This window comes from Mycteria americana, chromosome 3 (assembly GCF_035582795.1).
Source record: "Mycteria americana isolate JAX WOST 10 ecotype Jacksonville Zoo and Gardens chromosome 3, USCA_MyAme_1.0, whole genome shotgun sequence".
Lineage (NCBI taxonomy): Eukaryota > Metazoa > Chordata > Aves > Ciconiiformes > Ciconiidae > Mycteria > Mycteria americana.
Window position 1 is genome coordinate 82,506,088 of NC_134367.1, and position 23,670 is coordinate 82,529,757.

The 23,670-nt window shown below is 37.6% G+C and overlaps 1 protein-coding gene across 2 annotated transcripts in view; it reads right to left on the reverse strand.

Annotated features, from left to right (window-relative positions):
- Positions 1–23,670, reverse strand: part of GALNT2 (polypeptide N-acetylgalactosaminyltransferase 2) — a 104,886-nt gene that overhangs the window by 25,795 nt on the left and 55,421 nt on the right. For both annotated transcript variants that reach the window (XM_075495860.1, XM_075495861.1), the window contains exons 2-7: positions 21,417–21,507; positions 14,989–15,142; positions 9,655–9,753; positions 9,019–9,086; positions 8,175–8,240; positions 4,704–4,825 (exon numbers count right to left, since the gene is read on the reverse strand). In XM_075495860.1, coding sequence (XP_075351975.1) covers positions 4,704–4,825; positions 8,175–8,240; positions 9,019–9,086; positions 9,655–9,753; positions 14,989–15,142; positions 21,417–21,507 — 600 coding nt within the window. The remainder of the gene's footprint in view (positions 1–4,703; positions 4,826–8,174; positions 8,241–9,018; positions 9,087–9,654; positions 9,754–14,988; positions 15,143–21,416; positions 21,508–23,670) is intronic.

Sequence of the window (23,670 nt, forward strand, 5' to 3'; positions counted from 1 at the left end):
AGCTCCTATTTCTGTTAGCTGTAGCCCCAAGTCCATGTTTATAATGGCAAGCTTACAGTTTTGCTAGCTGTGTTGTACTTGGGAGGCAATTATGAGTTACTGCACCTTAACTGCAAAACACTACTTGTGTTTGTGTGCTCTCTTACACCACTAAAGCACTTCAGGTGCACCCATGACCTTATTTCAGGCATTCTATATGCAGTGATAGAATTAGAAAATTCCTTTATTTAAAGACTGATGAGGTAGAAGATATCCAGCCTATCAAGTTATTAGTTATACACCCATCAGCATGAAATACAAAAATGAAACCACCCTTCCTTTCTTTCTCCTTTTTTCCTTAGTTGAAACTAAGACAGCTTATAGAATAGAATCATAAAATCATTTAGATTGGAAAAGACCTTTAAGATCATTTAGTCCAACAGTAAACCTAACACTACCAAATCCACCACTAAACCATATCCTTAAGTGTTACATCTACACATCTTTTGAATACCTCCAGGGATAGTGACTCGACCACTTCCCTGGGCAGCCTGGTCCAATGCTTGATAACTCTTTCAGTAAAGAAATTTTTCCTAATATCCAATCTAACCCCCCGCCAGCGCAACTTGAGGCCACTTCCTCTTGTCCTATCCCTTGTTACTTGGGAAAAGAGACCAACACCTATGCCATCTCTAAAAACCTTTTCTGACAAAAATTTGCATTTTCTCAAATGGTTCTACTAAGCTTGGTTGCAGCTGGTGGTAAAAGTTGCCCAAGCGATCAGGTGTCACATTAGAGCTTCAGGTAGGCTTCAACCTATCTCCACTCCGCTGTGCTGAGTAAACAGGTAGGACGTTGTCTCTATGCATTTGGGATTTCCTCAGGCTTATTATTGCTGGTCTGATTAGTTCTATCAATATGAGTGTTACACCACACTAACAACACTTGCTACACCTAATGTATTGTTTAAACAACTTACAGTTGTTTCTCCACCAGACAAATACTCAGGTTGTAACCATTCAGTTCAATGTACAACCCCCACTTTGTTGGCTTGGAAACAAGCTGTTCCTTCCATGATTTGAAATTATATATTTGCTCAGCAGCAAAGCAGACAAAAGACTTGCAAATTCTTAAGGTGATGCTTTGCAGGGCAGTACAAAGTTGTTAATGCAGAGACTGCTAAAAAGAGCTTGTGGGTCTCCAAAGTACAGGGAGTTCATCCACTTAACACACTAAAAAGCAGCTGCTCCCTTTAACTTATCCTAGAGCAAGATAGTTACTTATCCATAGCATGATTAAAGTAGAAATCTGACATGCATTTTAGAAACAAAAACACAAGCAAAAAGGAACTCTTCTTTTTGTAATCTCCTGTTTCATTCTGAAGGGTTGACACTGTAACTTACAATGGAACACGCAATTGAAAAACCATTGGCTTCTTGGTGAGGGTAATGGAAAGAAATAGCCTGTGAATACTGCAAGTCTCCAGTGCCTGGAGATTTGTAGCAGACTATTTCATTTTAATATTTCATAAGGAGGTTATGTATGCCCTAGAGAGTTAGACTATTATATATTATTCTCATAAACCACCAGAAATTAACCTCAAGATTCTGCATACATTGCTTCCCCCCCCTTCTAAAAACCTCAAGACACTTCAAAGATTAAGCTTCACAACACTCTTAAGAGAAAATATAAATATTTTCCTTTCAGCATTGTGCCAGTTAAAAGTTGACTCATTCATGGTCACAAAAATCCAAGACAGACATGAAAAAGGAATCCATGTCTCATTTCTTAATCTTAGTTCTTTCTTCCTTTTAAGATCATCTTTGTTTAAAAATACCTTCCTAAAAGTGATATAGGATTTACACAGCTATGCTATGAAAACAGATTAGTTCAGTTCTGCACCAGAATCTTTCAATTTTTATTTTTCTCATATAACTGATGTATTATAAGAATAGAACATCAGAATGATTAGAAATTGGAAATGGAAAAAAGTCAAGTAGACAAATGTTCATGAAATAGGTAGTAGTTACCAATGTTTTCAAGATTGTGTATACTTATTACTATGTTGACATTTTGGGGCAATCAAAGGGTTAACCTCCATTATCTGCTCATTTAATCTCCCCTAACCACACACCAAAAAAAAAAAATCTAGAGGGCATAAAAGATGGCCTTAGGAAAACAGGCTGAAAAACATTCTCCAGGAGGGAGCAAAGAGGGAGAAGATATACCAGCTTCAGGTTACACAGGTATCTGTACATTCTGAACTCTAAAATATTCACCTTGTATGTATGCTGCTTCTGCTTTAAGCCTTTGCTCAAATTGCTGAAGAAAAATCCCTAGCAGTGTCAGACCCCTCTAGGAATGCTAAGCAAACCTGATCAATAGACAAAAATACCCTAACCAGGAAACCATCTCAAAGAAGAAAACTGTGGGATGGGTCATCCTTCATTTGAAGAGGAGAGCTTGATCCCTGAGGTGCTCCTAACACAAGCAAGAGGTCAAAACCACAGCTTTCTGAAGTGGTTAGAGCACATCAGATAGAGTATTGTAGAACTGATTCAATTCAGACTGTTTCTTGGAAGCTATAAATTTTTATACTGTAACACGCACAAGTCCGACAGAATTAAATACCAAGTGGGCAATTCTGGAACAAAAGGAAAAAAGAAAAAGCTCACACTTTCCACCACATATAGAATAGATGCAGCAGCGCATCAGAAAATACTGTATTAATGCATAGTAGCCCTGACCTGAAAAAAAGTTACCTTTGAGGCCAGAGCAGGAATGAGTTCATATCTACTCTGCTTCTTGTCACTGAGACTATCAAGAAAATGCTGCCAATTAACATCAAGTAACATACTGTCTGCACTGTGAGCAAAATCAATCCATTTAAAATAACAAAGAATTATCGTATACTATACTTAAACACTATCCATGCCTTAATTATTTGAACAAGCAGAAAGCTTAGAAGCTACTTTATCAATCCCTATACTTGTTGGTTGGGAATCTTCCTAGATGAAAGTAAACTGGAATTCCACATCAATTATTTATTTAACAGTACATCAAGCTTTTAAGAATGGAAAACTGTATTCATACAGCTGAAAACTATTCAATGGCACACATGATTAGTGTGTATCAGTGACGATTGTGAGGAGTAAGTTTTGAAGGATCTAGTAATACATGTGCTGCTAAAAAATGGCTGCTGCACAAAGCAAAATATGCACCAGTTCCTCCCTCCAAGTACACCGCATGTAATGATGGATCTTCACAAAACTGTCAGCAATAAGAGGTTTTACATTCTGTAATGATGAAAAGGTTAACACTTTTTCATATCCCGTATCAGTTTCAGAAAGCTAAATGAGTATGCCCTGAAAAAAGTCATAAAGAAAAAGGGTAAACGGCAAAATAGCTGTCTTACTAAAAGCAGGGTTTTGTTCACCAAAACTACCATTTCTCTTCTGATTTCTTGAAGAGGTAGATACTTCAAACCATTTACACAAAAAGGCTTGAAAACAACTCCCACCTCCTAGAATCCATTAGTACTTTAGCTGCAAGCATTCTCCACTTCCTTCTGAGATATATTTAATGCCTTCAAGTTTGTTTTCCTAGTTGTTTATTATAGAAAAATTCCCCCAACCCTTCTGAGGTTGCAACACTTTACACAAGCACAAGAATAGAAGGAAGTGCTATGTTACTCATGCTCAAGGGCTTTGTAGGCTCTAGGTACTTTAACAGTGTCCAAGTTTGAGCTGATTAAAGTTATTTGTACTCCAAAATAGAATTTTAACAGCTGATATGTCTTAGGCAACTTACAGTATTTCTGGAATACACAGTAAAGCATCACAGGACCAAACAGAGTAAGAAAAACCAGTCATCAGCTGATAGCTTCTCCATTGGCATATTAAGTATATAGGGTTTACTTCTTTTTTTTTCCCCCTCCCCCTCCCCTTTTTTGGGGGGAAATGTAAAGGGAAGTGTAGGGAGGATAAGCAAAAAACTGGGCATTAACAAGACAGAGTAGCTTAGCAAAACCATTTTGACCAGGAGCATTTTGCAAGAAAGCTTTTCCAGGAAGGGGAGTTTACCAAAAGGGGAATGCAATTAAGAAAGAAGAAAAACCCTGTTGTCTTGAGTGTTCCCCAGTGCTTTTTGGGATCACACCTGATGCACTTTCTACTTCAACTGAGTTCCTCCAGAGCAAGTTAACAAGTATAACCAACCCCTGGAGAAAACAGTATACTTTCAACCTCTCAATTGCTATTCTGGGACACAGACTAAGCATCATTTTCATAAAAGCTGAGAGCCCACAGCCCCTGCTAATTTCCATGAGAATTTTGGTTTCACAGCCCACCCTCTCTCCTATTATGACACTGAATCTTAATGAGGCATAAATACACATTGAGATGATATTGGTTGAGGAGAACTACACTTTGCTCTAAAGATTTTCAACACTTACTGAGGAGGTCCCTAAAGCACCAAAGAAGCATATATTTGAATTGCTTGTAAAGATAATAATAAATATTCACATTTTATGGTCCTGTGTTCACAGATTAAATGAACAAAAAGTGGGTTTTAATCACAGAACACTCTGATCATCTCCATCATCTCACTTCAGAGAAAAAGCTTCCTTAGAAAAATGCATAAAATTAATGTAGTATAAACCAGATGGCTTTAAAATTTAAAAGCTACTCCTTCAGGAAATTACTTTAGAAGAACTCTTTACTAACCTCAGCTACTCTTTCCAAAAGCGGTTCCAGCCAGTGTTCATTGCATTCACAGTGACTATCCAGGAAGGTCAGTACTTTTGCTTGTGCTGCATCTGCCCCTCTGACACGGGAGCGCATCAAGCCTGAGAAGTAAAGATAAAAAGTTTAAAGTACTTACTGAGGAAAACAAATCAACAGTAGTGAGAAACTATTGCATTCCAAGTCATAAATTAAATTACTCTAACTCAGACACGATAAACACACAAGTTCCATCATCAAAATGAGATGCTAGTTAATATCATCAAAATGAGATGCTAGTTAATTCAGTAAAATGATTTCGTAGCAAACAGCCCGAAAGCTTCCAACCTACTGCACCCTAGTATACGGGTTTCAATTTGATTTAGGTAGAAGAATTAAAGTACCTTTTCAAAAAAAGTGATACACAAATACATGTGGGTCTGCATTACAGTAAATAGTATTTATACTGATAAATGTTACTCAAGATAGGTCCTGAAAACAATCACCTTTCAAACAGTTCTACGATAGAACTGAGGAAAGCACATCATTACTTACTCTCTCCACCTTTTTGCCACCCCCATCTTAGTTCTCACCACAGTCTGCCCCTTCTTCTATCAACTTCCTCCAGAAATAACCATGCTTCATTAATTCATGTCTAGGAACTTTCCTCCCACCCCTTTCAACTGTCTTTCTCCTGTATTTCTTGCAATTCTCTTTTTTTGTAGTTGGGGGGAGTGTGGGGGTGGGGTTGCTTGGTTGGGTTGGTTTTGTTTGGTTGGTTGGTTTTTTAAATCTTATCTTGAAAAGATTTCTTTAGGAAGAAACTTCTGGTAAAGCCAAAATGTTCTTCTCTTCTCTACACCTCAATTACACAGATCTCCTCACTGATTTGCCCTGTTCGTTTCCTTTCCTTCCTTCTCTTTTAATATTTGTTCATTGGATGACCTCACCATTCCTTAATGTCCCTTGCTATATATACACATATACCCCAGAACATCCCACCGTGTACTTCAATACAGAAAAATAGCACGCTTCCTCTCATTCCTTTGCAAATTTCCTCCCTACTTTTCTCTATTACTATTCAAAATTCAGTGACTTCACTGTCACTCAACACCAAAGCCAAGTAATTACTTTTTTTTCCCTTTTTCTTTCTACATTGTTTCCCACCAAATCTGTTCTGCTCCCCGCCCCCCCGAAACATTGTAAAAGTCAACCCCATTTCTTTCCATCCCCTTTTCAAAATAAACCTGTAAAATATGACTCTGCCAAACAGAATACAAGATGCTTAAGAGGAAAAGCTTGTTTGCTCTGTCCAACATTCAGCAATAGCCTCATCAAGATCTTGGTACTATCTCCTACCACAGATGTGACCACTTTACTGTTGTAGATATGCGCTGTGATGATGCTCTCCAACAGTACGTTCTACACCTTATCCGTTGCACATTGGCAGCTAACTGTACCTCGTCGCTTTTTATGCTCTCACCCTAATTCCAACCTTTGAACTGGTTCTGTTCAGTTTTTCCACATCAAACCATTCCTCAAGCACTCTGGCTATGTTTCTTTTACTTTTGCAATTCCTCCTTCCAGAGCCTATTATTTACAGTCTTATAGACCCTACTGTCTTGCCCTACTTTCATAGAAAACACACAACGGCATTTCTAATTTCAGATTTAGGGCCAAAAAAATGGAGGTGACCACTTGGGTCATTGAGTCCTCTACAATCACATTCAGCCTTACAACAGAAAGAGTCGACGTGTTCCCCTGAACATTTATTCTGTAGACTACCACGGCCTCCAAAACACATCTGTTCCCATAACAAACTCTGGTCTTACAGATGAGACTAAAAGCTACTATCACATATTTCTGAAAGCAAGGCAGTCAATGTCATCCCCTCCATACACCCCATCCCTTTATTATTTTAATGTTTGTTTTAACACACACTGCTTTTCTCTGTTGTTCATACTAGTGTGTTACTCTTAGCATCCTACACGCTGGTTAATTTTACTGATTGTCTTAAATTTTTATTTGTATGTGTCTAAGATATCAGTATCAGCCTACACTTGAAGATGAAAAGCAAAGCGAGTACCAAATTCAAACATAGCAAGCCAGCAATCAAATGAAATCTTACAGTATTTTAATTTAAAAAATTATCGCCTGGTTGCACATATGGATGCCTAGGCAAAACTTTATGAACAGTACAGTAGATCCCATGAGTAATAATTTAATCAATCTCACAAAAATACCACGTAAATTAGTACCGTACCTTCAATCTGCAACTAGCTGTTCTTTTCTGACATAGTAAAAGATTTGTCAAATCGTATTTAATTTTCAGATATACTGATGCATATTTTTAAGTACGAATCTGTATATGCAGTACAAAGTTAATATTTGTAATTACTAAAAATAAAAATCAAAAAAGTGTTACTTCATTCTGGTTTTTCCGTTCCTATTATCTCCAAGTGCTGTACTGATCAGGAAAATGACATTAACTTACTCAGAACCCTGCAACCCTGGCAAGTCATAGAAGGCCTGCTTTCCTAACAAGCCTTTGTTCACAAGTATATTCCAAACACAACATTTAAACACTAAGAACCCACCAGTTTGCAATAACTTTAATTATGGGACAACATAGGTTTTGTACATGTAATTTCCAGTTTCTAACAATCTAATGATTCTAGCTGGTCCCCAGGCCAGGCTGGCAGCCTAGAAGATACAGTGCTTATAAAAATAAACAAGCACATATCTGCTAACTCAGTTAGCTATTTCAACTGTCAACTCTCAGTTATTATTCCAAACAGCTGTACAATAACAGTTGCCTATAACTAATACTTTAAGCTCCATAGCTAGGAAGCTGCTGACTGAAGGGCTCAGTGACATGAGACTATAATTTACAAAGCAACAAAGAAGAAAACAAAAATGTAAGACAAGTTTGTTACGTGGCACACTGGCTTCAGCAAAACTGGCATACATGGTCATGGTCCTGGCCCTCCTGGCTGCTCAAACCCTCTCAAGTCTGCCAAACAAACTGTTTGCCAGGCTGTTCATCAACTGGATCCTTAAAATGATCTCTAGTAAGGGAACCAGAGGGCTATTTTTAAGCTGGACCATTTCAAACATTCGTACAGTTTACAGTGAGGCCTTACGTACAACAGGAGAAGCTTAACTGAAGATTCAGTACAGTACGAGAAAGGAGAGGTTGAGAGCGAAAGGCAATTTTTCCAGTCAGCTTTCACTGTGAAAGCCAACAATGGGCAAGTGCACACAACACAATATGGAATTGATCAGAATGACTGTTTTTACTTGCACAAATGAATTTGGTTTTATTCCTTTCACTAGTAAGTTGATTTATAAAGTGCAAATCCCCCCTCCAATACAGAATGTATAGCAGAACATTCCTTTAAAAGACCTGATGAAGATTAACAGATAAGGCAGCACAGTGGAATTTGTATCTTCCTTCCTGCAGATTAAGCCTACCTTCTCGGCGATCATTTCGAAGAACCCGCACTTTTTCAATTTTTCCCAAGAGAGCACCATCCTCAGCTTTAAAAAATAAAATAATAGTTAAAAAAAAAAAATCAAGTGATGAAAACCAGTTTGATATCCAACACTGTATACCATAGAGTGTCTGTCTTCCAAGAAAACCAAAAGCTTTGTAGTGGAAAGTGTTTATGGTCATAAATAGTTAAATATAAGATATATGCTTAAAAAAAATGCCTACTTGTCTCACCAGAAATAAAGAAAAGTTACCAGGCTAAGAAATTACTACCCTCATTATGTTATTTAAAGCTGATTTGATTTTACACTCTTGAAATATTTTTATTATATTCTCTTTGCTTACTTTAGACAGTTTCTACATTGCATAAGGAAAAAACTTTTATAGAATTACACTGTTTTCTAGGATTAACTATTTTCTTCACATATAAGAAAGCTCACTTTTTAACCAACATTAAGGCTTAAACCTATCCTAAACTAGCTATAAACTAGCAATGCAAGTATAGACATTAAATTCCTTTAAGAAATGTTACTCAGAGGTCCATTTCATTGTTCAAGTTTGTATTGCGATACCCCAGTACTTATAAAACCTTGACTTATTTTAGATTCAGTAAGAATTTTTCCAAGAGATTGATGGAGACCAGCATTCATTTAAAGCAGCGCTACAAAAATATTTGGTGCAAGCATCATGCGTTTTATTTTTACATCAGATAACATGTTACGTAAAGGCTGTTTTCAACTATATGCTCTGCTCCTTCAGCTAGCAGGAAGTAATAAAATATACCTGAAGTAATTACCAGTATTAGAACCCTGTAAAAGTACTTACAATCATTACTGTAGTCATCCACCAGTATGATTTCCTTAATAAGATGCGATGGGCTTTTTTTAAGGACACTGAAACAGACAGAAAAAAAAAGCATTCAATACTAAGCAGTCTTAATTTTCCATAATAATGTCATAAAAGCAGTTACTTTGTTAAGCCACAGTAGAACCTAACCCAGGATGCTATCTTCAACAACGGCTATTGGCTTATTCTTACAGAAAGTGTTTGTGAAGAGAGGCACACATAGAATCGTTCCCCCAAGAAATTCAAGCCTCCAGAAATCAGTGCATTAGACAACTTGTAACGTGGAAGTTTTGCAGATATCTTTAGGTCAAATACCCCCTGAGAATCCATCTTCCCAATTTTTTCTTGAAACTAGTTATACAGCCAACCTCCACACATCATCTGGTAATTGGTTCCACACTTTCATGCATTTGAAGTTAAAGGGAGCAATTTTGTTTAACATCACTATTTCAGAACGTAAGAACTGGAGGCATCAATGAAATTAAGACTCATTTTTCCCTCTGCAAATGGTTCAGAAAAGCATAATGGATTGTTACTTCCCTTCCTTATCATAAGCCATTATCTGACACAAATGAATGGCCTTTAGGGAAAAATCAAGGTCTCTCTTAGGTATACCTGATGACAGTTCGAAGCAAAGCAGATCTTGCCTCATTATGAAAGGTGATCACCACACTAGTGGCTGGCAAATCTATCCGCCACTGTTTCCGTTGACACCTGAAAGATATAGTACCCTGTCATTTGAACATAATATTTACATCCCAGGCTTAGCAGACAGCCTTCATTGTGAAGCAGTTATCTATTAAACTCATATACATGCTACATCTACCTAGGAAGAATGAAATATCTTGTTTTTAGGTGATATTATAATCAAATCCTCTTCTGCCACTTTTCATAGTTGTCTTAGTACACAACAGACTAAGAAGTCAGTGTCAGATATAGGCAGGTTCAGAAAAGTCACTGGACTATCATCACTGCAGTATGTCGTAAATACCTTTCATGCAACTGAGTATGAAACCAGAGCTCTTATTTTACTTCAAAAGCATTGAATAAATCTAAGCAAATGAGCATATTTTCAATAAAAATCCACGGGTTCATAGGCTACCGCATGTCTCTTCTTTAGAATGGCACTTCTTCCTTTATTTTTAAAGCTACTGTAGCATCCTGGTCTTGCTCATAGATACAACTTCTCATTAGAATAGAAAACTTTTTAAGGATTGTAACATTCAGAATTTGAAAAACAAAGCTAGCTGTGACAATGTTGAGCCAACTAAACACAGAACCACATCCTTCCAAGCCATAGAAATAATGCAATATTCCACCTATGTCAACTCATTTTTCATCACCTCTAGTAGCCTGAAATTAATATAAGCAAAAAGAAGCAAATACCAAAATACTTCCTGCAGGACTACATAAAGTTAAGCTGTTTAAATCCACTGACAATAAACCTAAAAAAGACACTACTCTCATTGTATTAGACACTAACAGTACTAGAAAACACTGCATATCAAGCCTATGCTGAAAGCATTACAGTCTGACAGGTCACCCTACCGATCCCCATTCATGCAGTAACATACACGAGTGATGTATTTCTTCACATATCCTTTATTTAATATTAGGGGTAGAGTTTTCACAGGCCTAGTTGTCTTCAGAGGGGATAAACCCAGCTAGCATAGACCTGTAGCAAATTCAGCAAGTAATTCTGTATTCTGTGCAGCATTAATCAAACTAGCTTTTAAGGGAGGAGAGGTAAGTTACATTGCTACCTAAACTTCTAAAACTAGGCCTCTGCCTATATAAAAGGCCTCTCCACACCTGATTAAACATCTGCAACATGCATCATAAACCACACAACCTTCAACTTCTTGGAATCAGACAGCAAGCACCAATGCGCTTCTTGCCCTTGCCCACCCTAAAAAATCTCAAGGACCTGCAGTGTTTTCGATACAACACACCCATAATGTCACACACGTTAGTGCTTGCCATGAAACAAAACTGTTGTGCCACGGTGACCTCACTTGCTCTGAAGAAAAACAGCCCATGCCAACCCTACGATTGCTGTGTCAGATTAGCAAGGCCTTATCTAGCTTTGTTTCTCCAAGGGTGGGCGTACAAGATGGCTTTGTCACTAGGACCCAGTGTTGAAGCAATAAATCACAAACTTGTATGCGTTCCTGGAAAATAAAGAATTAAGACCTTCTCTATTGTGAGCTTCTGCCAATTCATTTAGACAGCTACAAGACATCCAGCTATTACACACCAAAGCCTATGGTGCCAGAAGAGATATTCTTTTTTCTGCTAACTTTCAAATTGCTCACAGAGGACAAGCCTACTGTGCATGCAGTTATCACATGAAGCACTTGCATTAGAATAATTTAAAAAGTCACATTAAACTTATTACCGATCTCTTTGCAGAAGAGAGCACTTGAGCCAGAGCACATCTTAGGGTGGAATTACTCATGCATTGAAGCCTCTCAATTTTAAGAAAACTCAAGAGAAGAACGCTACTGCATATTTCTGAGGGAGAAATTAAGATTTTTTTTTTTTAGACTTCCAAATAAAACTGGAGGAATGTTTCACTGAGTATTTCTGCTCTCAGCTCTTCAAAAACCCTTGCTTTAACTGACTCAGTAGCAGTCTTCCTCCTATTCTGCTGTGTCAATAGTGCCACAGTTAAAACTCAAACCAAAGAAACAATGTCATCACTTTTGGCACAGAGATTAGACTTTCTTTCCTCAAGTTACAGCACTTAATTTTACATGCAGAATGAGAAAATACATTTGGATAAAACAGAACTCGAACTGAAAACTTCAATCTAGACCTTCAATGCTTAGCATAGGTCATTAAAATTAGTTAAAACATTGAAAGTATATCCTTTCCCCCAGAAATTTGAGTCACTGGACTAGTTCCTATCATTAACAAATTTTCTGAAACCTCCGTGGTTTGTTGAAACCATTTTTTGACAGAAATATCCATTTTAACCAGTGCAAAGAGAACGTTCACCTCAACAGATGTCTGGGTACCATACAGACAGGGTAGTTTGTTTCTTCTCCACTTAAGAATAAATCTTGAGTGTGAGTTCAGAAGCTTCTAATAGTTGCCAAATGAGAAAGAAAACACAGTTTAGTCCAGCTAAAGTACTTACCAGTAATTCTCAAGAATCATGCCAACACATCAAGTAAGAGACGTGATCAGAAACCAGTGGTCCAAAGTAAGCGTGGTGGACATTGGTCCACAAAAACCATGGAGTAGTTTACCCTTCATCCCACTTGGAAGACTATTTTACACTGACAGGAGGACAGCTCGAAGTTTCCTATTATGACTGTGACATTCACTCTCCAAAAGTCTACCATGACAGGGACAGCTCTCAGTTACACGTCGTAAATAGACTGCAACAGAAGGAAACCCAGAGGTTTCTCAAAGCTGTTGGGAGTGGCAGTTGTGAGCATCAGCTGGAGTGAGAATCTGCATTCCTGCTCAGACCTCCTCTCTCAGCTTCCTTTCTTATGTTGTATTTGTCTGTTTCTCACTTCTCCCTTTTGCTTAAAATAAAAAGGCAAGCAGCTTAAACAGGCGAACCAAAGTGTTTTCTAGTACTGCTGGCAGGCTTTCACAAAAAGCAAGTAGAAAACTTTGGTCTTAACCTGATGCTAGTGAAAGTTTGTCCGATGCAGAAAAGACTAAACAATGTAGTATAAAGAGAGATGCATAATTACACACACATATCTAATGTAGAATCCTAATAAACTGCTTCTAAACAGTCTAGGCAATTTCAGCAATTAAATAGTATTATTATGTATTTATTTTAAAGTCAAACAGCCTCTTAGACACATCAATACAATTAATAAAAAGTTGCTTAAGCAGAAACAAGTATTTCCTCATCCAGGTTTCTTTACTTAAAGAAAAAGAGTAGCAGCTCCGTAAGAGATCTTAATCTTAACCCAGTTGCCTCCAATTTTATTGGAAATAACATGCTTCCAAGTGTCACACGCTCAGATCTGTAACATATTCTTCTTCCTATGGCTATTGTTCTTGCTCTTTCCATTGGACAGTTCCTAAACAAACATTTCATGTGATTTTTCAGCTTCTGCAGTGAATGTCCTTGCCAAAATAGAAGGAAAATTAATTGCAACATGTCAGGGAAAGCATCATGGACAATTTGCAGGAATGATTGCTTCAGATTGGTTTTTTTGTTGTTTGTTTGGGGTTTTTTTTTTTTGGGGGGGGGGGGGGGTTGGTTGGTTGTTTTTTTTTTTTTCTTTAAAGAGATGACCATTTACACACTGATGGGCACTTAAATCTGCTCTATGGCAAAGTAAGTAATAATCACAGCACAGATAGAGCCTTTCCCCAGAAACATCTCTCTCCCTCTCTCTCTCTCCATTGCAGGGTTCTTTTCCAGCTACATTTAGTGAAAAATACCCAGGCAGGTCAGCATATAATCACAACACTGACAATTAAAACATAGCCACTGTAATATAATTTGTCTCCTGCCATCTCTCTTATTTAAGTTCTTCTCAAAGGAGAGCATTTGTCTGTTAGACCCCCCTCAGAGGTTATTAAATATCTAGAAAAATTCCAAGTTCAGCATATCTGAATCACAGAAGCTTCTAGAAGTTGGTGGCTGAGCTTTGCTGTTGTGGGAAAAGAATACCTGGTCTAAAAAGTTAGAATGCATTTGTTGTGAAAGAAAAGTGTATGTGATGAAGAGAATTCAAAAGTCATTTTAAAGTCCTCACTATACCATGGGCATCATGCTTTTCACTGCTTTCATGGCAACAAGTGAAACACCAGATTCTTCCTACTTTCCCATTCAATTAAGGGCAAATTATACAAGACTTGCTTTACTCTATCTACAAATCATCTGCTTAAAGGAACCTAAAGCCATGCTATTATACAAGGGATTTAAAAATGACGCAGTAAGTGTCTGAGTTTCTGTACAAATCTCCTTCGCCATGCCATTCCTGATTAAAGAGCTTTATGGACAAAAACCAGGCACCTTCCTTTTCTCTCTCCTTCTGGTGTCTCCTCCAGCTTCTTCTACCTACAAAGCCGTGAATGTATGTTCATCCTAACTGCAGAATTAGTTAGGCAAATTAACCATACACAGTTGGCTAATTTTATGCTTTGAGACTATGCTTGCCTAGTTTCTAAAACCAAGTTCAACCTGCTTTTGTAATTTTTCTTTAAGTTATGGAAGTCCTAATGAGCAACTGTTGTTTTAATATTAATCAATTCTGCTTAAACAAGATTAGTGCAAGTGACTCAAACCCTTCTTTACATGAAAGTCTTCTCTACCCACAAGAAAACAATATTTTTCCTTACTCTGAAGTGTACTATTTCCTGAATCTGCACAAGCAGCCTGACACAGCAAAAGTTTTTAAGCATTTGAAGTGTAATTCTGTCCTATGTTCCCCGGGGTGTGCATAAATGGATTCCTTTAGGTCTGGAGTTAACAATAGTCACATACGTAGAAGAACAGAATCACAGAGCGACTGAGATCAGAAGGGGCCGCCCCTGGAAATCTTTTAGTCCAAACTCCCAGCCCAAAGCAGGGCCAGCTAGAGCAGGCTGTGCATTGGGCTTTGAATATCCCTAAGCCTGGGGACCTCACACCCTCTCTAGCAATCTGCTGTTTGATGATCCTCACAGTGAAAGAGACTTACAAATGTAGAAACCAAGAAAAGCCATCAGATAAACAGGAACAAAAAGAGACTGAAATGCAGCACCAGTTTGGATATAGAATACACGCTGATGGAAGTCACGGAAACAGAAAAACTTGAATAAGATTAATTGTTCTTTAACCCACTGTTTAAGGATTGCACCACAGTTTACTGTTCTTGTCATTTCGAAAGCTGGAGAACTTCTGCTTTAGAAAAAACACCTGCTGCTCAAAAGCCATAAATACCAAAAAGTTAATCCAAGTCAAACATGGCTCAGTTTGGCACTTACTGATCATGCCTAGTGTCGGGAATGCTTCGGTCCATTCGCAGTTTGTCACTTTCTACCTGATTGAACTTATTGCGGGCATATGGATCCTGACCAGATCGCACCATGGTAGCGCCAACATAAGCATCCTGATCAAAGTCTTGCCACCGAACTTTTCCTAGAAAAACAGATAGAAAAATAGAAAGACAGGAAAATACCCAATTTAATCTTCGCAATTTAAAGAACAGCATTCAGCAATCCAAACATAACAGATGAAATAGCTTGGTTTTTTAATTTTGCAACAAAGTAATTAAACCTCAACAGTATTGTTAAGTGTAACATCAGCAGTCACTTTTGCATATTAAATTCCTTTAGAATACCCTGCAAATTATTATAAAAGTGAACAATTTTACAGATCTCAGTTTATATAAGTAATCACCAGCCCATGCTTCATTTTGTCCATTTTGTTTGTTTTTTTTTTTTTTTTTAACCCCAACTACCACAACTTCCATTTATAAAAAACCCCTCCACATATCAACAGGCATTAATATAGCAGATGATCTGGCTATAAAGTTATCCAAGTAACATTTGTTTTTTAAGATCCAGCCCAGACTTCAAATACTTTATAATTTAATTTACTGTCTCATTACATAAGTAAAAACACAGTCAGTTATAATCAAGCCATTTGAGGAACAGGCCTTTTAGAAGTACAAGGCAACATTATTCCCCAAAACCAACATTTAATGTAGGCAGAGCACTAGATTGTTCCCCAATATGACATAACTGCAACCTTCTTTACAATCAGAACTGATTCACAGATTAATTCCTCTTTAACAAGGAATGTGTTATTACGTGACTGGTTGTGGCACTAACACTGAAAGGCAGATTAGCATCCAGCCACCAGGAACAAAATTTCAGGACTGTCACCATCAAGGTTTGCCTTTGCTCAGTCTCTCAATCTGCACAGCATGGAAACTACGGCAGGCCTCATTTACAGCTTTTTATCCATAAGCCATGCCCCAACTATGGTGCATTAACTCCTGCTAGAAGATTCTGATATTGAAAGAACACTTTCCATCATTAAACAAAATAATTGTCTGTTGTTTAACCAGACAAATACCACCAACTTGACTAAAAGTTCTCTATAATCTCAGGACCATCTACAAAAGCAACTTGGACCCAAGGTTTGATTTGGTTATCAGATGGTAGTGGAGGTTGTAAGACAAAAATATCAAGGTTGGGGGTTGGGGAGGTGGTTTTGGGTTGGTTGGTTTGTTTTTAAGAAACTTCCAACATCCAGGTAAAGTCACAGAGTAAGAGAAAAGTGCCCATACTTTTGGATTACTTGTTTAAGAGCTAGCCAGTTAATACTAAGCAACTATTTTTACATCTGATTTACCATCCTAAAGAAGTTAAAACATGCACACACACAGAGAAGCCAGAACTAGAGAGTTAAACAGAAACAGACTGCAGGACATTTAATAGACACTTGGTGAAGCAGCCCAGAGGGGAAACTATAGGAAAATAATTGGAGGAAGAAATACAGATTTTCAAATTCCAGTTACTGAAAGAACTCTAAAAGAAAGCTTTCCAGCTGTTGTCGGTAGCCCACAGACTGCCAAGAGTTTTTCTTAGCCTTTCAAGTTCTTTCTTCAAAATATTTCCAGGAACTCACTTTGAAAACGAGTTTACACCTCAGCCAGCTACTACACTACAAGTAACCCAATACAGAACTGTTTACAAAAACGACACCAAATCTCACTTACAACAAAACTATACAAAAAGCAGAGTGGCTTGATTCAGGAAACTGGAAGAAACAGCAGAGATCACTAGATCATCTCCCTGTATAACTCTCTCCCTTCGCATTTCCCAATGCTTTTGCAACCTCCTTGGTAACTAAACTATGTTATCACCCTTGCTTCTAATTTATAATATTGCTTTGATCTGGAATAAACGTTGAATATTTTCTGAAATACAAGGCATGTCATGTTACTGCTTTTCCAGTCTAAAAATAAAGATTTTAGTGCATTTTACAAAATACAGTCTACGCTTAAAATGCATTTACATAGGACTTTCAACTTCAGAACTGCCACCCCCATCCACTCCTCTAGTTGCCCTCCATTCAGTGGAATGAGTAGCTAAAACACAAGAGGTCATGAGGGCATCACATCAGTGGTATGGGTGATGCCATCACAAGCATTCCTCTTAAACAGGTTGTACTCTTTATGAACTACACCACGCAAAGTGAGCTGCCCACATAGTTACAAGTGCTGACGGCTCAAGTCAACTGCTGGAAAATGAAAAGCTGGTCCAAAGCTAAGGGTTCTGCAGTTGAGTCACAACAACCCCATGCAATGCTACAGGCTTGGGGAAGAGTGGCTGGAAAGCTGCCCAGCAGAAAAGGACGTGGGAGTGTTGGTCAACAGCCAGCTGAATATGAGCCAGCAGTGTGCCCAGGTGGCTAAAGAGGCCAACAGCATCCTGGCTTGTATCAGAAATAGCGTGGCCAGCAGGACTAGGGAAGTGATAGTCCCCCTATACTCAGCACTGGTGAGGTTTCACCTCAAATACTGTGTTCAGTTTTGGGCCCCGCACTACAAGACAGACATTGAGGTGCTGGAGCGTGTCCAGAGAAGGGGAATAAAGGTCTGGAAAGCTGGTGAAGGGTCTGGAGCAGAAGTCTTATGAGGACCGGCTGAGGGAACTGGGGTTGTTTAGCCTGGAGAAAAGGAGGTTCAGGGGAAACCTTATCACTCGTTACAACTACCTGAAAGGAGGTTGTAGCACAGCAGGTGTTGGTCTCTGTTCCCAAGTAACAAGTGATAGGACAAGAGGAACAGCCTCACATTGCACCAGGGGAGGTTTAAATTGGGTATTAGGAAAAATTTCTTCACCAAAAGGGTTGTCAAGTATTGGAAGAGGCTGCCCAGGGAAGTGGTGGAGTCACCATCCCTGGAGGTATTCAAAAGACATGTAGATGTGGTGCTTAGGGACATGGTTTAGTGGTAGACTTGGTAGTGCTAGGTTAACGGTTGGACTTGATGATCTTAAAGGTCTTTTCAAACCTCAGTGATTTTATGATTCTAAGTATATTGCCCAGCCTTACTTTTGCTGAAAGACTTGCCCTTTTGCCAATTTATCAACTAAATTTTGAAGTTAGAAGTGGTTTAACAAAACCTTTTCCAATAATAGGTACTGTTTCTGTTGTATGCTTCCCTGGGGTATACAAATAGGAGCACATTTGATTTAATTTCTTCTGGGAAGTTAGCTGGCTCTGTAGTTTCCCGAGTTTCAATAACTTAGCCAGGTGAAATAAGCATCAGAAAACACAACTACATTATTTCAAACTTGAATTAAGCCACTTTAACTTCAAATTCAAGCAAATGTGTGTTTACCTGTACTGAGACCCAACATTACAATAAATTAATCTTTAAACTCAACAGTAAATAAACTGCAGTGTTTGCTACCAGAGTCAAAAGACAGCCAAAAAAAAAAAAAAAAAAAAAAATCACTGAACCAGCTAAGAACCTGGAACCAGGGTATGCTGCAGTGTTAAACTTGGTTTTGACAAGAAATGCTTATTTTACAGACTGCTCTGAACCTGAGAAGCTGAGTAGAAACAAGAAAAAGATAAAGTATAGTGAAGCCGCTTCTTTTTGTCCCAGGTATTTCCCAACTCTGAAATCTTGGAGAAGGCAATGAACAAAAATAGTGCAATTCACTGCTATTATTTTTAATAAGCTGGTTGATTTTAAATAGGAAGCACTTTTTTTTTTCTCTCTGTAATAAGTAGCTGTATTTAAAAAATAGTGCTAGTTTGGTAGATTTTATTCCATTCCAGTTTCCATCCAAGTAGAGCTTGATATAAATCATTTAAAATGTATCATTTACCATTTTCCAAGACTTTAAAACCAGCAAATGCAACGCTAGTCCAGAAAGCAGAGAGTAAATTTGAGAAGAAAGAAAGGATACCACTTCATAGGGCTAAATTTACTGAAAAGCAGTGAGAGTCCACAGAATATAAAAACCAGCGAGTTTGGCTTCAGGACCCAGGAAGGAGGCAAAGCCTGGCTCTGGCTCCAGCAGAAGGCCCTGTCAACAGTGTGCAATATGAATCAGATCTATTAGGGAAAAGTCAGATAACGGTAAGAGCAGCTCGAAGTGAGATCAAAGAGAAAAAAAGCATAGCAGATAAATCTGCACGCAACCAAGCAGCAGGCAACAAAGAGTAGGAATAGATGGATACAAAATCCCCTAAATAGCTTGCTCTCTCTCCTACTGACTCAATACAGCTTAAAAGCAGTAGGATACTTGATATAAATATGATTATTTTGACTTACAGGCATCAAGAGATTCCAGATCTTCATTAACTAACAAAAAGAGCTGTTGAAGTAACTGCTGAAACTCCTGTCATTACAGAGAACTGGTTATACAGTTTTGGTTTTGTTATCCATGCAGGCAGTTCAGTGTCAGTCTTTCTAACTACAAGAGCTAACATCACTATTTTCACAAAAGAAAGACTTTTGCAGCATATAAAAAAGTCACCCAATGTCAAAGGATAGATACACTCTGATGTACGGAAGATAAAAACCCCAACAGTTTAATCTATTATCGTTATCTTTAAAATGGCTTTATATAAAAACAATTCCTTAATGCCGAGAAGTTCTGAAAGATAGTACACTGCATAATGCTGAAACCTGAACTACAGGTCTCCTAACCTCAGTGGAAAAGCAAGAAAGTTTTGAACCAAAGCCCCCCTAAAATTTGATCATTTTGCTTTAAAACAGTGCAAAGAAATATGAATTCCGTTTCATTGCCATAAGGATTCAAAAGTTTGTCTACACAAATTGAAAATAATCAAGAGAGTGATTTAAGAGTGCATAATTCTGCCTGTGTAGCCTTTGATGTTTGACTCGAGACTCTCATACTACTTTGCAGTAATGATTCTCCTGCCTGTTAAATCAAGCCATAAGAGATTACTAATCAACATATGAAATGAGAAAAGCCCTGACCTGCTCTACTTTACACTTAATTTTACTTCTAGCTTCAACCCTTCCAGCTTCTGATATCTCTCCCTTTCAACCTGTGACACTTCCCACTTCTTTTAATACTCAAATGGCTACTTAGGGCCACTGGGAAAGTTTGGCCCAGAATACATCAACATTCAAAAAGGGGAAATAAGAATAATAACTGGAAGGTGCAAAATTGGCTGACCTATAATCCCAGTAACAATATTTGCAGAGTTTTCTGTTAAGGGAAAAAAAATACTTGGAAAGATCTGCCAGAGACCAAGTTAAATAAGCCAGGCTCTTCAACTTTTTAGGACTTATTTCCCAATTCATACACAAAGTAAAGGTTTTGCCAAAAAAGCATACATACATAACTAGAGTCTTGTTTCCTCTTTTCAGAAAGCAGCTAAGACAAGGCAGGCCAAAGGCTACAGAAAAAAAGCCATGAATGTCAAACAGCTTATACTGTACCAGGAGTCTAAGACTGTAAAACAAAAATCATACCTCACATGTTATTGGGGATGGAAGTTTCCAGCTGTTTAAAGGAAAGTTTACCTTGGTTAGTTCTTTCTTCAAGACCTCATAGTATTTCAAACATTTGGCTAAGACAAATTTGTAAGCCAAACATTAGGATTAATCAAAGAAGAGTAAAATGTGTTGTGAAGCTATCTGATCAGAAGTTGTCCTCCTTGTATGGTAAACTTTTTGAACACAGTGTAAAATATTCAAATCCATTTTACTATTTCTATATTCCTTAGTATGTCAATTCTAGCTATATATTAAATCTCATTGATGTGAAACAGTTAAGCAGCAAAAGAAGTTTTATGGAAGCAGTCATATGAAATGAAGGTTCCTTAACACTTAATTTTCCTAGCTCATCCTCAAGGCATGAGACCATTTCATTAAATTAAACAAAAATCATGTTCTTTTTATTTGCCAGCATGTGACAAATACTGAGCAAGTATGAGAAAAAAAAGGTGCACCATCAGTGCACTCAGAAAAAACTGCCACATCAGAAGCTAGATGAATCTAGCTAGAATAAAAGAAGAAGCTAGAATAAAAAAAAAGTATGAACCTTGGCTGAATCTTCAGTCGGAAGCACAGTCCCAAGGTGACTTGTCTGTTGCCTGCCAGCACTATCTATCGAGAGAAATGGACTACTTTTGTACCAGAGGCTTTTACGGCAGCTCAAACCTATTGGAGGACAATACAAACATACTAGCAAGGAGTCACATTCTCTATGGTTTTAAACCCAAAGGAGTAGTGAAGCAGGTAAGATTTAAAGAAGCTGAAGCTTTAAGAATAGAGAAGTACATATTGCTAAAATAATCCTAGCACTTCCAAAGTACAAAGAATTAATCAGAACAACTGCTATGTTTTATGGCTTTCAAGGATAAGTGTTTCATGGCTATGGATCTTTCATAACAAACGTTACTGCAATACCTGGAGGTAGCGTCTCCACACTTTGTGCTTTGTCCTCCCCATCATTGCCACGCACGTCTTTCCTTTTGGGGTCGATATCATTTGGGTCCTCCTGAAAAAAGTACATAATCTTTAAAATAATCTCCTTAATTGACTTAAATTTTGTGTTTTCAAAGCAAACAGCAATACTAAGCTTTGTGGATTTTAAACTCATGAAGTGGTCCAAGAGAACTAACTTTGGGTTTTAAGAGAAAGGATGATTATTTCCTTCATTACTTGAAAAATGTAATAAAAGGAACAAAAATTTAAGACAGGCTTTTGCATTTAATTTATGCAGCAATTCTTACTTGGAAAAAAGAAAGAATTGTTTAAGAAGGAAACGTATTAGGAAAACTGAAATAATAAATTTATTAAAAAACCCCAGTAATACTCAAATGAACAAAGCAGGCAAAAAGATTAAACAAAACCTCAAGAAAGCCCTGCTCTACCAAGGAATAGGCCAAATAGGAAAGTTATCTGAAAAAGAGAAGTCAGGTTATCTAGCAGTTATATCCACAGTGGCAGCTTTCCAACTGGAATAAACCTTCCAAAATATCTGCAAGTTGCTATTTTCATGTGTTCATTTCAGTGGAGCTTATCATGGGTTTCACAGGCAACTCTTCTGGATTTACAATTCCAGTAATATTGATAATACCCATTTAGAGAGGAGTGAGAAAAAAGTATTAATAAAGTTATATCTTCCCCCTCCCGCAATTTCCAACATCTATTCTAAATCTGTAAATCTTAATTTCCTTTCAACAGAGAAGAACACTCTTGTATGATCATTACCCAAAAATATACAAGATGTCAAGCTCAAACTGGGTCCTTATCACATGGTGCATTTAGAAGAAGTAGAGAAGAGGGTATTTAAAAAAAAAGATAATTAGCAACTGTATGCTGATTTGCACACTACATTTAGCTAACTGAGTTAAGTGCCACCAGTTTCCATTATTCTCGCACACTTGCAAAAGGAAATTGTTACCTTTTCTAAGGCTGCATTGAAGAAGTCCCAATTATAACATTGGTTTTATTTGCACAACCCCACTAAAGGCAACACCTTTACTACGTCATGTAAGATGATGCAATACTATGTCTATACTAATAAACCAGTCACTTAAGCCAAGCAGTGCAGAAAGGTTCATACCTCTTCTAGGAATCTGCCCAAGCCTCCAGAACAGGGTGACGGTGTACAAAGTGCATATTGTAAACCATCTCTGCTATCCCAGCTCTTAAGCCACATCTGGGAATTCTTTGGGTAGAATAGCAAGTAGTTGGAACAGGCTAAATTAGTGTTGAGGAACATTTCAACCACAAATGATATCATTTCAGTATGTTCCCAGGCATGTCTGAATTTTCTAGTGTAAATTCAGCTTAAGTGTCTACATTAGGTAGGCACTAATAGCTGGAAATATGTTGGAAAAAAAGGCCAAAATACTGAAATGCAAAACTGAATACTGATGCTTTTTTTGTAATTGTTAATAATTTTCAGAGAAAAAACAGCCATATAAACACTAAATCAGTTAATAACAAAATGCTACAAGTGCATGTTTTTCATAGAATTGTGCATTGAGAATACCAGAGAGAGAGAATTTGTCAAGGTTCTTATACTACATTCACCATCTGGTCCATGCTTTGGGTTATTGGGCCTTGTGGAGGTCAATAACTTCGCTTCAATAAATATTAAAGCAATAAAAATAAATAAATAAGAACCCAACCAAACAAAAAAACCCACCACATTTAAAGAAATTTATCAAGGCTTATGCTGGTAAGGGAAAGTATCTTTCACTGTGCACTGAGTGCCACCAGCACATGGAAACAGAAACTTTCTATGGTTCTGGAAAGTTGTATTTCACTAGTTATTTGGCTTTGTGCACCATGTTAAAGATAGCAATGCTATGGAAACACTTCATAAGTGCAAGTATCAACTGTAGCTGGAAGAAAAATCTTCCCAGTAACAATGTCCAGTTTTGCAAAATTCCACCAAGCTCTTCACTGTCCCAAATTATTGTAGCGAGTCTAAAAAAATACCTAATGTAAGTTGAAAAATAAATGCAAAACATCCATTAAGCAACCAAAAAAATTGCAGAGATTTCTCCTGTAGTTAAACAAAATCTACTGAGTGCTTCCTCATTCTCTTTCCCTCCTCTAAGTCTTTAGGGGAAAATTCTGTCTTCCCATTAATCCTACCAGCTGAGGAGCATATGCCATTAAGCATGATGATTTATCAAGTTCTTCC